This window comes from Terrapene carolina, unplaced genomic scaffold (assembly GCF_002925995.2).
Source record: "Terrapene carolina triunguis isolate 2854851 unplaced genomic scaffold, T_m_triunguis-2.0 Scaffold23, whole genome shotgun sequence".
NCBI classification, from domain to species: Eukaryota; Metazoa; Chordata; order Testudines; family Emydidae; genus Terrapene; species Terrapene triunguis.
Window position 1 is genome coordinate 5,348,683 of NW_020664374.1, and position 18,153 is coordinate 5,366,835.

General features: G+C 41.2%; 2 protein-coding genes across 2 annotated transcripts in view; both read right to left on the minus strand.

The window, feature by feature from the left end:
- Positions 1-10,934, minus strand: part of LOC112113620 (dehydrogenase/reductase SDR family member on chromosome X) — a 227,248-nt gene extending 216,314 nt beyond the window's left edge. Inside the window, exon 1 of the mRNA XM_024209969.2 lies at positions 10,650-10,934. Coding sequence (XP_024065737.1) covers positions 10,650-10,761 — 112 coding nt within the window. The 5' untranslated portion in view covers positions 10,762-10,934. The remainder of the gene's footprint in view (positions 1-10,649) is intronic.
- Positions 699-10,710, minus strand: LOC112113619 (zinc finger BED domain-containing protein 1). The gene is made up of 2 exons (XM_026649466.1): positions 10,650-10,710; positions 699-3,782 (listed from the first exon to the last, which is right to left on the minus strand). Exon 2 carries the CDS (start codon positions 3,729-3,731, stop codon positions 1,644-1,646), a length of 2,088 nt encoding a protein of 695 aa, XP_026505251.1. The 5' UTR covers positions 3,732-3,782; positions 10,650-10,710; the 3' UTR covers positions 699-1,643.
- Positions 10,935-18,153: the final 7,219 nt, after the last annotated feature.

Sequence of the window (18,153 nt, forward strand, 5' to 3'; positions counted from 1 at the left end):
GCTGGCTGCCTCCTCACTCTAGCCAAAAAGTGGACTATAGACTTGTTTTAGACACGTAGCTCTTCCTAAGAGATGCATTTTATTATTTTATTTTGCTAAGTACTCAAAAAGACTTAAAATATTTAGGCATAGAGACACAGGGGGAGCTACTGCAGTACACATAACGATTAATCAGAACTAGTATTGAGGTGGGCCAGACCAAAGCCCTCTACAAACTGACTCTAAAGGGAAGAAGGGGAAAAGGAAGTTTGTAAGTGCTGACATAACAGGAAACATTATCAAAGTCTAACAACTTGTGTGAGGGTTTTTTTCCCTGCTTAAATACATTTACACAAAATTAAAGCTTACTTTTTTGAAAGGCTTTTTCTACCAAAGATCTTTCTAACTCCCTGGTCAAAGTCCCAATTTAAATTAAAACAATTTTGTATAAAAACAAATATGGTCCTTGCCATTTTCCAATCTCCCTACTTCCCCGATCCTTCAGGGCCTGATTCTTTGCTGCTTTGCACCTTGTGTAGCCACCACTTAGACTAAGGGTTCTCAAACTGGGGATCATGACCCCTCAGGGGGTCGCGAGTTTATTTCCTGGGGGGTCGTGAGCTGTCAGCCTCCACTCCAAACCTTGCTTTGCCTTCAGCATTTATAATGGCATTAAATATATTTAAATGTGTTTTTAATTTATAAGGAGGGTCGCACTCAGAGGCTTGCTGTGTGAAAGGGGTCCCCAGTACAAAAGTTTGAGAACCACTGACTTAGACTCACACGAAGTGAATGTAAAATGCCACAATTCTGATGTGGTTGTGATTTCCACCTACTTAGTATAAATGTAAGGGGTGACATCAGGGCTTGTCTACAGTAGAAAGTTTTACCACTTTAACTATACTAGTATGACTAAGTGACAAAATGTCCCCCAGTGTGGATGCAGTTATACTGGCATAAAAGTGCTTATACCAATATAGCTTATTGTGGTTTGGGAAGCAAAAAAGCTATATCAGTATAACTGCATCCACACTAGGGCCTATACCTGTATGTCAATACAAAAAATCACACCCCTAATTGATGTAGTTATACCAGTAGAACTTGTAGTGTAGACGAGGCCAAAAGTATGAGGTAGTGAAAAAAAATCAGGCTCAAATTTATTTATTGTCTAGTTTCTTCCTAATATTTTTGTAAGAGTCTCTAAAGATCTGACTTATGGATTTTAAAATCAGCTTTAAATTTAGGAAATTAAACTTTGAAATCCTAACCCATGTTGGCTTCAGAAGTGGATTTGTACATCTTTAAAACTTCTCTGTTTAGGGTTCAAATTCAGAAAAACATTCCTATTGCAGAAAGCACTTAAGCATATTTAAGACCCACTGAAGTACATGGGAATTAAACACATACATAAGTGCTTTCCTGAAATTGGGGCCAGAGTCAGGAGTCGTGGTCTTTGCAGAATTACTTCCTTGTTCATTTCAGTGCTGTATAATCACAAGTTATTCATGTTTTAAGATAGTGGGCAAGACATATACAATAGAAGCTTAAACCAAGTCTGTTACACTTGTTCAATATTTACAGTATTCATAGCATCAAACAGAATAATTTTGGTAACTTAAGACAAATACCTTTTCTTTGTTATTTAATGTACCATAGTATTCCTGTTAAATGAACCCACTGTCTCGGATATTAAAGAAATTGCTGCTTACATTTACTGTGTCATTTAAATTAAAAATCTGTTCCTGTTCCAAGCCCCACTCGCCTTCATCCTCATCTTCAGGTTCTGCTTCAGACACATTGCGAGTGTTTTCATACAAAAAGATCTGCTCATCAACATGAGCTGGGGCTAACCGGTTTCTCTTAGCACTTACAACATTAGCAGAGGAACCAAAAAGGCGTTCAGGGAAGACTCTTGTGGCAAGAATACACCAATATTTCTGAAGTACCTTTGGTAAAACAGGAAATAATGCTAGTCTGTCAGACCACCACTTAAGTGGGTCTTCATTTAGACCAAGAACCTTTTGTGACTTAAAGTTGCTCAATTCCTCAACAATCTGAGCATGCCATTCCTCTTGGTCTTCCACCCCTCCTGTCTGGCAAAAGATTTCCGCAAGCATATTATTGATTGCGCTGGTAGGGGGAGGGGTAGAGGAGATGATTATTTTTTTCACAGGTGGCTCTTCTGACACTGTAAAGAACTTTTCTTCAGGCCTGAAAGTGTTTTCTTTTACTTTTTCCAAAAGGCTTTTTGCTTCCTCCACCACTCTGTTTTCTACCTGTTGCCGTTCAAATGCTGAAAGGAAAGGTAGTTTTTTGTACCTAGGGTCCAGAAAAGTTGCAACATTGAGAAACATGTCTATCTCAGGTGTATGCTGGTATGTTGTTGATAACTCTTTGGCTATCACTTCCTTGGCCATGCTAATTTCTTTCAAATCATTCTCTTTGATGTTCAACGTGGTATTTAGAAGCATGTGGAGGAGGGGTTTCACCATACTTATTGTTGGATATTTTGAAGCAGACATCATCTCAGCAACCTGTTTAAAGGGCTGAAGTAGGTCCACCAGGCCTTCAATTGTATTCCATTCGCTGGCTTCCAGCATCAGATGGTGGTTATTGCTGTCCTCCACAAGAACTGCTGCAATTACAAACTGCTGTTCTTTAAGACGTTGCAACATGGCAAGTGTGCTTCCCCACCAGGAAACACGATCACTTACAAGCATACAGTGCAGAATATTTTGTTGCTTCTGCTTCTCACTTAACATGTACATTGCGACCGTGGACTGCTGAAAATATTCCACCAGTTTTCGGCACCTGGCAAGAAGGCTGCACAGTTTGGGAAGCTGAAAAGCTTGTTGTATTCCTGCATTAAAAGTCTGCCCCAAACAAGGCATTTGTACTGGAATATCTAGGAGAGAGCAAGCTTTCACAATGTCTTTACCATAATCTGTTGTAGCACCAAAGACTTTTGTATTGATCCCCCATTCAATAAAGATTTCATAAAGGACTCGTGTAATAGTTTCTGCAGTATTTTCCTCTGGCACTTCAAACGTTTTTAAACACCGGGAGTTAACAGCCAGACAGTTAGAAGGGCTACTGTTCAGAAAATGAACTGCAAGTGTTACATACGATCTATTCTGGTTTTCACTTCTCCACATGTCAGTGGATATGCCACACCATAGAATTTCAGTAAGTTCTTTTAACACAATTTCTCTAATAGCATTGTATTTTTCAGGAATTGCTTTTGTGCAGAAATATTTCCTGCTAGGAAGTTCATATCTAGGATCAGCTGTTCTCAAAAGTGCCTTGAATGTGGGTTCATCAACAATAGAGGAAGGATACATGCCCTCACAAATTAGGCTAATCACAGCAGAAGTCAATTCTTGATGCTTTTTGTTTTCATAATTGTGGCTGGTCTTCATAATTAAAGTGTCTTGAACAACCTGCTGTGATGATTCTGGCTTCAGTTTTGAAAATGCAGTAGCAAACGCTTCCCTCATTTGCTCAGTGTTACTTTTCACAAATTCGCAGAACTCATCAGGATGATTTTTCTCAAGGTGGTATGAAAGGTTGGACGTGTTTCCTGAATAGGCAATTTGGGCCATGCAGATGCGACAATAGATTTTCTTCCACTGTAATATGCATCCTTCTGCATTAGTATCAAACCCAAAGTACTTCCATACTTTACTCTTTGCTCTTGGATGAGCCACTAACTTTAGATCTGATGGCGAGCCTTCTAAGCTTTTATTCTCCATTGCTTCTTGGCCACCGTCCCACCTTTTGATCCTTCACTCATTAATGAGTACCTGATAAAGGCAGTAAGATAAAGATACAATGAGAAAGCACACGTCGAGCACACTCAACTATGTGAAATCAGTGCTTCTGTGAATACACCAAGAAACCTACCTTACTAATTACATTTGAAAATTTAAAGATGAAGTTTACAGGAAGTGTGACTATAGGAAGACCCATTAGAATGTCAAAAGTAAGTGTTTTAATATGTGAACCGATGCTGTGACTGAACTAGTACAACCAAGAAAAACTGAGTTTCTTGAGTAACATGAAAATTCTTGGTAGAGAAAGTGTAACAATCACTGTAGAGTTTAAGAACGTTATTGCCACGTACATTAGACATTTGTTATAGTAGTTCCCTATCCTGAAATTATACTTAAGGTTGAGTCAACATCCCTTTGCACAAGAATTATTGAATTCTGCTGTTTCTGCTGTTTCAGCAGAAATTTGTTACACAAGGAACAAATGTTTGTTTGTGCTGAAACAAATTTTATTAAATTGGTTTGACTTTGTTAGAGATTAATTTTTTAAGTTGTACATTACAACTATGGAAGTGATCCTGCTCTGCTGAAATCAAAGGACATTTTCCAACTGGATTCAGTTAAAGTAGGATCAAAGCCTTCATGCAGAGCAACAATATACATTTGAGGACCTTCCTGCCTGCCTCTTTGTGGAATTAATGTTCAGAGCTCTTGGCTCCTGGAATATCAGCACCTTATAATTGCAGGAAGAGAGGCAGGCAGGGGAACTTTTATCAATGCATTGAAATATGTCAGTTTGAACATTCTTTTTAGGTGTTCAGAAGAATAAACGTAAGAGTTTTCTACAGAGTGTGCTCCAGAAAATTATACCTACAGATTTGCATGGGGCAAAATATTTTTGCCAGAAAAGTATAAAGCCACCAGTCTCCCTTCAAGCAACTACCTGCCAGAGCTCATTTCTCTGCACCAGTGCACCACTACACATGGCTAAGACTGCATGTGTAGATGTTGCTTTGTCTACCTCTACCATGGCTGCAATCTAGCCAGACCATTGCCAACAGACCCTCAGAACAACAAACAGCCCCATTCTTGAAATGCCCAGTAAGTGGGTAACAAAGATCAGTAAGGAGAGGGGAAAGGAGCCATCAGGGAACAGTGGTGCAGGCACATACAAAAATTTGAGCGGACCAGAGTTGAGAATACGTTCATGATGCATTCTATTGAGAATGGGACGTCAACAAATCAGTAAGTTGGGGGAAGAGGACATGTCCCCATCATTCCCTGTCAGTGGCAGCACCATGCCAGGAAACAGAAAAAGAAAGCCCTGGGTGAATAAGACAAGCCAGTAGGCTTTTCATGACATTGGTGCAGACCTGCGGGAATGTTTGTGTGTGTGTATCTTTTCAGTGCAGTTGCTCCTGTGGGCTTACACTATGGAGTAAGGGACTTCTGTTCCTTTTAACTATTCTAGTTATTTTTTAATATTTTGGGGTTTTTTAATAAAATAAAAGAACAGGAGTACTTGTGGCACCTTAGAGACTAACAAATTTATTAGAGCATAAGCTTTCGTGGGCTACAACCCACTTCGTCGGATGCATATATATATATATATATATATATATAAGTGGGTTGTAGCCCACGAAAGCTTATGCTCTAATAAATTTGTTAGTCTCTAAGGTGCCACAAGTACTCCTGTTCTTTTTGCGGATACAGACTAACACGGCTGCTACTCTGAAACCTTTAATAAAATATTAAGACAAGATTATTGAAGGTTAAAGATGAGGAGGAGTTGCAGATTTTTTGGTTTGGTTGATTTCTTTAAATATTTACATCTGAAGATTCTGCATCAGGAGGTAAAACTATTCTGTTTTTAAAAATGTGCTCTGAATACTGGTATGTCCTTTGCTATGACTAATTTCAGTGCTTCAGTCATCAATATGAATTACTGACCCAACATGGTTATGCTGTATCATTCCAAAGATCCATATTAACAACTCCATGTTATGCATTCTCATAGTATGACAGTATAACTTAGAAGGAGAGGTATATACAGTATAATGTTACAGATGATGGTTTTAATAGCTTCATATTATGCACTGGCATGATGTACCATATCAGTATTTGCTGTTATTGCTTTCAGATACCTCTATTTCAAGCCATGTCACAGGGTTTCTGGGACACATACAGACTCAACAAATTTCATTTTATCCCAGAATATCCCTTACTGTAACACAGAGGTTCCTGGAAGCAAAGAGGAAGTCGAGTAATAAAACAGGTGGTGTGCCTTTAATATTTAAAATTAAGGAGGGAAATTCTACAACATACAGGTCCTGTCATAGAACAAGAAAACACAAGTTCATTCACAGTGAATGAGTGTCCCAGGCTCACTCCACTGATTTTATGACTGTAAGATCTTTTCTATCATTTGTATATAGATTCAACATTTAACTAGAGTGGTACACCGTAGCATTGCCACAGTTAAAGATACATCAGCATACCATCACCTTAATTATAACACTGAACCACACATAACTTTGCAATCTAAATTGCTCTCTTTTAAATGTAGCCTTTTTCTGGGTATAATTTAATAATATCTTACATGTACAATATATATAGTTCCTTTCATCTTGATGGATCCCAGATATTATTCCTCTCATATATGTAAATCACTTCACCAGCAATGGATCACAAACTGTCTCTGGAGTGAAACAATTTTAACAACTGGGAAACATAATTAAGACAGGAAGTACAGTATCCTTAATCTATTATAATACTTTCTCCATATGAAATAAAAGATATTATTAATACTTGAATCAAAACAGAGGGGACCCAAGCTCTCTATTATTAATAGTTTTGAATGTTTTGAAAATTATAGCGAAAGCCAGAAGAAAATAATTTCATTTAGATTAATTAGAGAAAATTGGGCACATTTAAAGTCTATCTCAGGTTAAAAGATGCTTTTAAAAACATGAATGAGTAATATTAGCACTCAGTTCTAAGTCACTTTCTACATCTCTCAAGTACCAAATATAAACATTAACAAGTCTTCTCCACAAGTACAAAACATGCAGCATCGAGTATGTCTGAAGCCAAATTTCAATGAAATGATTTATGCAATAGAAGATCAAATGCAGCATGAGAAAAAACAAAAATTTTCTGACAACTCTTCAACATGATCACAGAAAATCCTACTCTGTGAAACAATTAGTGTCAGAGATAGCATGATTTTAAAAAGATAAAAAAAAATGAGATGACTCTCAATGGGCTGCAACCACATTTCCTGTATTAACTTCCTGGTGTCACAATTAGCTAGCTCATCTTTTGTAAATTCACTGATTAGATTTTTGTTTCTAAAACTTGATTTTGAGGCAAGGTCACACCTTACATTAAGATATCAGTACGAGCATTTATTTTAATTATTAAAGTTAAGCAGTGGGAGAAGAATATGCATGCAATAGTATCTATTTGAATAGATAATTATCTTGGTACACACAGCACTAACAGATATATATTACCATACTGATCTTTAATTATACTATTTTATACAATTAGTATTGAGAAATGTTTAAATAATAATTTATATAATTCCTCTTCCTCCTTTACTTTCCAGCACTGCACTTAATTGTGAAGTCTACATTAAATTCACAACCTACATTGAAATTCCTCCTTCTGTGTTTCAGTTTCAGAGTCTGCAGCAAACTTCCTGATATTCCTACCCTGGAATGCTGTGAAATTTGCACCTTCATGTTATATATTTACAGATTTGCGTTTTCAGTTCACAAATCAAAACAACTACTGCAATATATTTTGCCCCCCGAGCTGCCTCATTTGTACAGTTCAAACTGTCCTTTCCATACACACCAGCCTAAACAATATCTGTAAAATTAGACAAATATTAGCAGGATGTAGTAGGAGAGGAGTCAGTTTTTAGAAAGGCAAGTGAAGTTGTGTAGTGAAAACAGCATACAACCTTGATTAATTCAGGAAAAGAGGACTAATTTAATTTAGTTTACTTTAGACTGCAGCTCCTGAATATTTCTGTGAAATAGTATAACAAGCTTTTTTTTAAATGAATGCAGCTTCTGAAGATATAAGGGCTACAGCTACACTAGTGGACTTCAGACCCTTAATTCAACACAGGGCAGATCAATCACTGGATGCCAGATGGCTTTCTATAATATAGCTTCCACTATGGAGCTGCACCTATGCTGAATTATGGCTATGTGGCTTGCCAGTGTAGATGAGGTCCAGTAGGTTTGAGGTCCAAATTCCAGAACATGTAGACTTGAGGAGCTAAACGACAAATCTTCGGCTCTACCATATTCCCCCCAATGTTTTTTTTAAATGTCTCTCATGATGAGGCAATTGATACCTGATTTATGCACCTTTTATTCCAGTAATCATATCTTTTTAAGAATTGAGGACTACAAGGGTTAGAAAAAGCTTTCAACTTCTGTATTTTAAAATATTTTTAGTTCACTAACTTGACACAATTGTTGCTTCTTTATTCCAATAGAAGTAGCAGATTACTGATCCAAGATTAACTATGTCCATTCTAAAACACATGTAATTACTTTCACATTTTAAAGTGTTGTTTTTGTCATACTATGATCACTATTTTGAAATCTTACCTAGACTAGCCTAACATCCATATCAAAATACCCCTGTTCACAAGTTGGTTTGTTTTTTAATCACACTGGTCCAAATACATTCTTGATATTTTTTGATTTGTTAATTATATTTAAGATTACAATAAAATAAAATGTTTGGGTCAATCTTTGTCATAATATTTCTGTTCAGTTCTAAATTATTTTGAAAGCGTTACACACTCTAGGCATAATCCAGAACTTTACCCTGCCAAGAAAAACTAATGCTAGAAGAATGCTCAGCTGACATAAAACTGTAGGCACACATCTGCTTTTTTTTCTTTTTGGCATGTTATATGTTTTTGAGAATGAGAAAGCAAAACTCAAATCTGCATTAGAATTATTAGTATGGAAGAAACATTACCCAATGAACCCATGTGTGGAAATCTGTGCTGTCCAGTCTTTGCATTAATTTTACAAAAATTAATGGTTGACACACAAATTTATTTTCTCTCCTCCCTAGTACCTCAACTATACAATAAGTTGATTTGGGCCTCATATTTTAAATAATCTCACTGAACTGCATACCTATACCTGCATTTTTGGTGTTATTCTGGTTAAAACCACCATCACCTCCATAAGAGCCACATTTGAAGCTAGTCAGTGAAAATAAACAGAACCAAACTAGTGAGGTGCAGTGATGCTGTCACTCATTATATGGTTTTCAGGCCTTCCCAAGTTGCAGGGAGCTGTTAGAAGCACCAACAAATTCAAAAGTGTTTTTAAAAATCAGTATCCTGTTAAATATAAGATTCCTATTGTGTTGATGTCTGGCCTGAAGAGATTCCCAGATTAATCGTTTTTGGAAACCTCAAGTTTCCTTCATAGACACCTAATGTGGGGAAACAGAACATCATTAAGTTTTCTGTTGACTACAAAAATCATTTAAAAATGTAACACAAAACTGTCAGAAAAGGAGCTAAACTAAAAGCTCCATAGAGCAAACTGAATGCCACTGAATTGTCACCTTAAATGCTGGCAATTAATGACAATATATATTCAGCATATAAAATGTGTACACCAACACTCCCACCAATGGCTGGGTGGGAAGAAAAGACTAGCAGTCTATGAGAGTCGGATTCAGTGAAGAAGTTCACCACTGTCAATACTGGAAGAATGATTTTAGAGAGGATGTAATCAAGTGGCCAGGAGTGTGGAAGAATAAAGTCCAGTGTCCAAGTTTAGCAGAGATGGAGGAATTTACTTGAGTGGCAGAATTCAAAAGCAGGCAAGGAGAACAGGGAGGGGTCTAGGCACAGGATCAGGACAGAGGAAGGTAGCCAGGCAAAGCAGCAGGTTCTTGTTCAGCAGGAGAAGCGAGGGGAACTGGTGATTTCTTATAGGTTTATCACCACAGTATCTGAGCACATCACAAACACTGATCAACACCCACGTGAGGCTGGGACCTGAGGCACAAACAGAACAAAAATCACGCCTGAATCTGAGGCAATGCGGGGAACTGAACTCAGCTTTCCGGGGTCCGTTCAGCAACTTAACCACAACGCCACTCAGGTCCAGCAGCAGAGAGGTATGCAAGGGCCTAACGCAGCGGCCTGGGGCAAGTGCAATAACGCGGGGGGACGGGGACTATGCGTCTAGTACGGGAACGAGTGCAGTTAAAGCAGCGAGGGGGCGTGTGCAGGTGTCTCCCCAGTAACTGAGTATGCCAGCACTAAACAGGCAGGCTCAAGCCCACGAACCGCCTGCAAAGCCAGCAGGGGAAAGGACCCAGCCCAGCAGCCAGGCGCGTGCGGAGGGCGCCAGCGCAGCGGGCCGAGGGGAGGCTGGAGCGCGCAGCTCCGTGGCCCGGCGCAGCAGCCGCAGCGTGTGCAGCTCACGGGGGAGGAGCGCCAGGGCCAGGCCCTGTGGTACTGCAGCTCTGGCAGGGAGCGGAGCAGCCCGGGGAGGGGAGCCCCCGGTGCGGCCGGAGGGCAGGCTGCGCACACGCCGGAGCCCGGGGACGCTCCTTGGGGGTGGCGCTGCAGACCCTCGCTGTGCGCAGGGGCCAAGGTCACGGCACACGCCCCAGCCCCCGCGGGGAGAGTGGGGCCCGGGTGGGGGAGGCTACAAAGAGGGAGCGGCCGCCGGCCTCCTGTTTTCCCCCCTGCCCCGTTAGGAAAGCGGGCTCAGTGCCCGGCGGACCACAGGCGGGCTGCGCCCGGTGCCATTGCACGGCTCCCCGGGCCTGCCAGCAGCGCCCCGCACGGGGCGGCCCCGACCGCCGCTGGGCAGCAGCGGGGGGCGATGCTCTCACCTGGCGCGGGGGGCCCGCCGGGGCGGAGGCGGCGCAGCAGCTGGTGCAGGGCGACGGCGAGGCCGATGCAATAGAGCCGCAGCGCGGGCAGCGCCCGAGACAATAGCGACATGGCTGCCTCCCGCCCCTCGGCGCGGGGAGAAGCGGGGACGGGGCCCCGGCGCGCCTCTGTCTGTGTGTGTGTGTCCCCGCTCCCGGGCTGGGCGGGCGCGGCGCTGCTGCAGAGCCCACACCCAGCGGAAGGGAAAGCGCCGCCGCTGTCACAGGCTGCACGGCCCGGACGCTCCGCCGCTCCTTCTGGGCATGTGCGCGGCCACACCACGTCAGGGCGGGGGAAGGGGAGAGCGGCCCCTGAACCCCATGCCTCCAGGGGCGCCCTAGGCGCCGAGCGGGCTGGTGGAGGAGCGGGATCGGGGGACGCTGCCACCGTAGTTGGGGAGAGATGCTGCCAGGGAGGCGGGAGTTGCAGGGGCCAGCTGGCCGGGACCGGGTTGGTTTTGAATTTGCTGAAGAGTCAGGCTGGAGAACTGAGCAGCTGGAAAGTAATGGGGCCCTGTGGGTGCCTCCTGAAAGAGAGCTCTGATCCTGGGCCCCCACAGCCAGGAAAATGAGGCCAGGGTCGGCTGCCCTTACATTATAAACTGTGCGCAGACTGGAAATAAGACACATTTTTAACAGCAAGGGTAATAAACCCTCGGAACAAAATTACCAAGGGTTGTGGTGACGTCGCCATCACAGGCAACTTTTAAACCAAGATTGGATTTAAAAAAAAAAAAAAAAAAACCATGCTCTAGGAATTATTCCGGGAAAGTTCCAAGGCCTGTGTTACACAGGGTGTCAGACCAGGTGATCACAGTGGTCCCTTCTGCCCTTGGATGTATGATAATACAGTAACTCCTTGCTTAACGTTGTAGTTATTTTCCTGAAAAATGTGACTTTAAGCGAAACAAAGTTAAGCAAATCCGATTTCCCCATAAGAATTAATATAAATGGGGGGGAGGTAGGTTCCAGGGAAATTTTTTTCACCAGACAAAAGACTATATATATATATATATATACACACACACACAATATATATATATATATATAAGTTTTAAACAATTTAATACTGTACAGAGCAATGATGATTGTGAAGCTTGGTTGAGGTCGTGAAGTAAGAGGGTGGGATATTTCTTACTGCTAAATGAACTAGCAGTCGGCTGAGCCTCCAAGGGTTAACACATTGTTGTTATTGTAGCCTCACAAGCTACAAGGCAGCACAGATGGAGGGAGGGGAGACAGCATGGCAGACAGAGACAGAGATACACACTGTGTGTGTGTGTGTGTGTGTGTGTGATGCGCATTGCCCCTTTAAGTACGCTGACCCACTCTAAGTACACTGCCTTTTTAAGTAGATCAGCAAGTTGAGACAGCAGTCGCTGTCAGCAAGCTCCCTCTGTCCTGAGCCCTGTCATGACCCCCCCCCCCACTCTATGGAGATGGGGTAAGCAGGGGGGAGGGAGAGACCCTGACATTAGCCCCCCTCTTTCCACCCCCCGCACAGCAAGCAGGAGGCTCCTGGGAGCAGCTCCAAGGCAGATGGCAGGAGCAGCAAATGGCAGTGGGGGGAGAACCAGCTGAACTGCCTGGCAATTGATAGCCTGCTGGGCGGCTGCCGCACAAGGAACTTAGGGGAGCGGGGAGCTGATGGGGGGCTGCAGGTCCACCCTGGTTCCAAGTCCCCACCAACTACCTGCAACGGGCTGCTCTTCCTGCATGCAGTGGACAAAGCAGGCGGCTGCCAAGCAACGTCATAAGGGAGCATTGCACAACTTTAAACGAGCATGTTCTTTAATTGATCAGCAGCATAACAACGAAACAACGTTAACTGGGACAACTTTAAGTGAGGAGTTACTGTACAGAATTTAAGTGTTATGTGACCCAGTGAAACTGAACAATGCTGCCCCCATCACCTTATCCACGCACATTCCCCCTCTGCCCCTTCCTTTTTGCCTCTATTTGTGACCTTATGTTCCATCATGACATATTCTAATGTTGGAGTTTATGATCTTATACATCATACTCATGAAAACAAGATTGTCAGGGACTTCCAGGATCATCTATTCCAAGGGTTCTCAGGACAAATTTTTTGGTGGCCTCAGAGAGCGGCCACCAACTCTTGCTAGTGGCCGTCCTTACACTTTTCCCTAATATACTTAATTAGCTTTAGGAAAAACAAATAAATATGCACATATACACATCCAAATCATTGTAATTTATTTGTTACTAGCTAGTAAGTCTGTTGTGAAAAGTGATATTAACAAACATGCAAGTATCACTTTTCACAGCAGACTTACTCAGCCCTGCCAAGCCTGGGGACAAATTAAGCCCTGGATGGGGGGGGGGGGGGGCGGGAGGCAGCCGGGGCCGGGGGCAAGGGGGGGGGGGGGGGGGGGGGCGGGGGGAGGCGGGGGGGGGGCTGGAGCCTGAAGCCCTGCGGCCGGACCTGAAGCCCCGTGGTCAGAGCCTGGGGCCTGCCACCACACAGCCAGAGCCCAGAGCTGGAGCTCAAAGCCCCCCGGCCAGAGCTTGCCACCCCAGAGCTGAGGCCCAAAGCCTGAGCCTCACCGCCCCTGCGAAAATGGGGAACTCACTGGCTGCCTGCTCCTCCAGTGTTGTGCTCCAGGTGTCTCCAGAGGGGGACAGAGCCCAACCCCTGCTGGTGGTCCCAGCAACCAACACCAAGGCGGTGCATCCTGGAACAACAGGGAGGGGGAGGAGCCACTATTTTACCACCTACCCCCACCCCATCACAACCCAGGAGGCTGTGGGCGCAAGAAAAGCCCCAGGTGGTCGCATGCGGCCATGGTGGCCGCATTTGAGAAACACTGACCTAGTCCATCTAAAAGGATTTTAGGAGCTGCTCTTTAAAGGGATTGGAGAGCTCAGGGGACCACAGTCAGGGAGTCGAGAGATGGGGAGGTTACAGTAATCAAGACAGAAAATGAAGAGTGTCTGGACAAGAGGTCCTGCTGTGTAGACAGAAAGAAGAGGCCCATTGTAGAAGTGTTTTGGAGGAAGAAGTGGCAAGAACTGAACACAGTCTGGCTTTGTAGGATAAGGTACAGGGAGGCGTCAAAGATGATTCTCACATTACAAGCCTCAATTACAGAGAGCATAGCAGTATTGTCAGTAGTGACAGAGAAAAGAGAGTAGAGAACATTTGGGAGGAAAGAGCAGGAGTTAAGTTTTTGCCATGTTAAGTTTAACATCAGTTCTGCTCCCAATCTCACCTAATAGAATTTCTGTAAATCACGTAAGCCGAAGGGCAACGTCAGTGACTAGGGTGACCAGACAGCAAGTGTGAAAAATCAGGACGGGGGTGGAGGGGTAATAGGAGCCTATATAAAAAAAAAGACCCCAAAATCAGGACTGTCCCTATACAATTGGGACATCTGGTCACCCTATCAGTGACTCAGCAACAAGAGTTCTCAGTATCTGAAATAGGAGCTTTTTTTGAGTCAATCCAATGATGCCATCGCTGTGGAATCTACTGTAAATAGCTACCTGGTAGAATGAATGGCCATAGCCTATATGCTAAGCTAAACCAACATCTTCATGACAAAATCTGCTGCGTGATTAAAAACAGTTTACCAAGTTATCTCATTAGTAACCAACTCTGAGACACAAGTTAGTGGCTTTGTCCCAATAAAAAAAGCATTGGTTCAGTTCAGGCAAAATTTGTGTCATCTTGGACACCAGACACCCTTGAGTTATCTTTCTTACTGCAGGAGCCCAAGTAGTCATATAAATACGTTAATTTATTTTGCCTTCTAATTTGAGTACCATATAACTTTGAATCACTACCCACGAGTTTCTGTCACAACAGATGACTAAATTTCATGACGCCATGTGACCAAAATATCTCAATATGATGACATTTCATAGAAGCAAGCTGCAAGTTGTTCTCAGTTTTCAATTTTAAATCTTCAATTAATTTTTTTACATGATCATCACTTGAGACAGAATGACAAGGCCTATGCTCCTATGCTTCTAAGTTCCAGGGAGCAGCTAATCAGAAGTCTTAAATTAATAATAAAAAATAATTAGGGCTGTCAAGCAATTAAAAAAAAATCACGATTAGTCACATGATTAAACAATAATAGAATACCATTTATTTAAATATTTTGGATGTTTTCTACATTTTCAAATATATTGATTTTAATTACAAAACAATACAAAGTGTACAGTGCTGACTTTATATTTATTTCTGATTACAAATATTTGCACTGTAAAAAACAAAATAAACAGTACTGCAATCTCTTTATCATGAAAGTTGAACTTACAAATGTAGAATTATGTACAACAAATAACTGTATTCAAATAACTTTAGAGCCTACAAGTCCACTCAGTCCTATTTCTTGTTCGGCCAATCGCTCAAACAAGTCTGTTTACGTTTACAGGAGATAATGCTGCCCGCTACTTGTTCACAATGTCATCTGAAAGTGAGAACAGGCATTCGCATGGCACTGTTGTAGCAGGCGTCTCAAGACATTTACACGCCAGATGCAGTAAAAATTCATATGTCCCTTCATGCTTCAACCACCATTCCAGAGGACATGCGTCCATGCTGATGACAGATTCTGCTCGATAACAGTCCAAAGCAGTGCAGACCGATACATGTTCATTTTCATCCTCTGAGTCAGATACCACCAGAAGAAAGTTGATTTTCGTTTTTGGTGATTCGGGTTCTGTAGTTTCCGCATCGGAATGTTGCTCTTTTCAGAGTTCTGAAAGCATGCTCCACACCTCGTCCCTCTCAAATTATGGAAGGCACTTCAGATACTTAAACCTTGGGTCGAGTGCTGTAGCTATCTTTAGAAATCTCACATTGGTACCTTCTTTGTGTTTTGTCAAATCTGCAGCGAACAAATCTGCATGTTCTTAAAACGAACATGTGCTGAGTCATCATCTGAGACTACTATAACATGAAATATATGGCAGAATGCGGGTAAAACAGAGCAAGGGATATACAATTCTCCCCCAAGGAGTTCAGTCACAAATTTAATTAATGCATTTTTTTTTAACGAACGTCATCAGCATGGAAGCATGTCCTCTGGAATGGTGGCCGAAGCATGAAGTGGCATACGAATGTTTAGCATATCTGGCACTTAAATACCTTTCAATGCCGACTACAAAAGTCTCATGTGAATGCCTGTTCTCATTTTCTGGTGACATTGTAAATAAGAGGTGGGCAGTATTATCTCCCATAAATGTAAACAAACTTATTTGTCTGAGCAATTGGCTGAACAAGAAGTAGGACTGAGTGGACTTGTAGGCTCTAAAGTTTTGCTTTGTTTTGTTTTTGAGTGTAGTTTTGTAACAAAAAAGAATCGACATTTGTTAGTTGCACTTTCACGATAAAGAGATTGCACAACAGTACTTGTATGAGGTGAATTGAAAAATACTATTTCTTTTGTTTATCATTTTTACAGTGCAAATATTTGTAATAAAAATAGTTATATAAAGTGAGCAGTGTACACTTTGTATTCTGTGTTGTAATAGCAATCAAATATATTTGAAAATGTAGAAAAACATCCACAAATATTTAATAAATTTCAATTGGTTTTCTATTGTTTAACAGTGCAATTAAAACTGTGATTAATCACATTAATTTTTTTAATCGTGATTTTTTGAGTTAATCAGAATTAACTCATGTGATTAATTGACAGCCCTAATAATAATGCTTAGCATTTTTCATCCACAGATCTCAAATTGCTTTAGAAATATAGGTGTCATTCCCAGTTTACATAAACAAGAAATTATGACATGAGGAATTAAGATCGCAATAATTTCAATAGAGGTAGACTTTTAGCAGTATATTTAACTAAGTCTTTTAATATTTTTCTTTTCTTTTCTTTTAAGAAAGAGATCTTAGAGTCATCATGGATAGCTCTCTGAAAACATCTGCTTAATAGGCAGCGGCAGTCAAAAAAACTAACAAGATGTTAGGAACCATTAGGAAAGGGATAGGTAATAAGACAGAAAATATCATAATGCCATTATATACATCCATGTTACACCAACCCCTTAAATACTGCATTCAATTCTGGTCTCCCCATCTCAAAAAAAGATATCTTGACATCAGAAAAAAGTACGAAGAGCAACAAAAATGGTTAGGGATATGGAACAGCTTCCATATGAGCAGAGATTAAGAAGACTGGGATTGTTCAGTTTAGAAAAAAGACAACTAAGGGCTTGTGTACACTTATAGGGCTGCAGTGAGGCAGCTGCAGTACTTAGTGAAGACGCTACCTACTCCCTTTGGTGTAGGTACTCCGTCTCCCTGAGATGTGGTAGCTATGACAACAGGAAAAGCCCTCATGTCGACATAGCATTGTCTACACTGGGAGTTAGGTCAATATAACTGCATTGCTCAGGGGCGACGTAGTTATACCAACATACGTTTGTAGTGTGGACCAGGGCTCAGGAGGGATATGATAGAGGTCTATAAAATCATGAATCATATGGAGAAAGTGAATAAGGAAGTATTATTTACCCCTTCACATAACACAAGAAACACACGGTCACCAATGGAATAATAGGCAGCAAGTTTAAAACAAACATAAGGAAATACTGCTTCACACAACACACAGTCAACCTGTGGAACTCTTTACCACAGGATGTTCTAAAGGCCAAAAGTATAACTGAGTTAAAAAAAGAATTAGATACATTCATGGAGGTTAGGTCCATCTGACTGCCAGAAGCTGGGATTGAACAATATGGGGATGGACCAATCAATATGTAAGGGATTATAGATAGGTATGCTTTACACCTGGGAAATTGGCTGAAATTATAATTTAAAACAGAACAATGAAACACCTGAGGATCATTATATGAAAGAGATTAACAACTTGAACTGAGTAAATAATTGATATTTTGGTTTGTGGCTGAACAAAAAAATCCACAAAAACATTTGTTTCAAGTTGACCCAAAACAGATTTTATATGTTTTTTCTGCCAATATGAAAAAGTGGAAAAAAATGTTTTTTTATTTATTTATTAAATATATTTATTTATTTATTTCATTTTGTTTCATTTAGTTTTCAGGTGTCTTTTATCCTTTTTGTTTGTTTCTTTCTTTAAATAAATTGCAACAGAGAGTCCTGTGGCACCTTTAAGACTAACAGATGTGTTGGAGCATAAGCTTTCGTGGGTGAATACCCACTTCGTCAGACGCATGTGATAATTTAAATAAATTCTTTCTTTCTTTCTTTCTATAAATCTAACTAAAAATCTAAATGAAATGTCATTTTGAAATGAAAGGTCAAAATATTTTGTTTTGAAAGTGTTAAAACAAAACACAGGGGGGTTTTTTTTGGAAAAAAAATATTTTTTCCATTCAAACTAATTTGCAGAATTCACAAATCATTTTTGTCAACTGGAAACCGCATTTTTCAGTGAGTAAACTATTTGTCTGAAAAATTTTGCTCAGCACCATTTCAGCAAAGGAAAATCATGTCTCA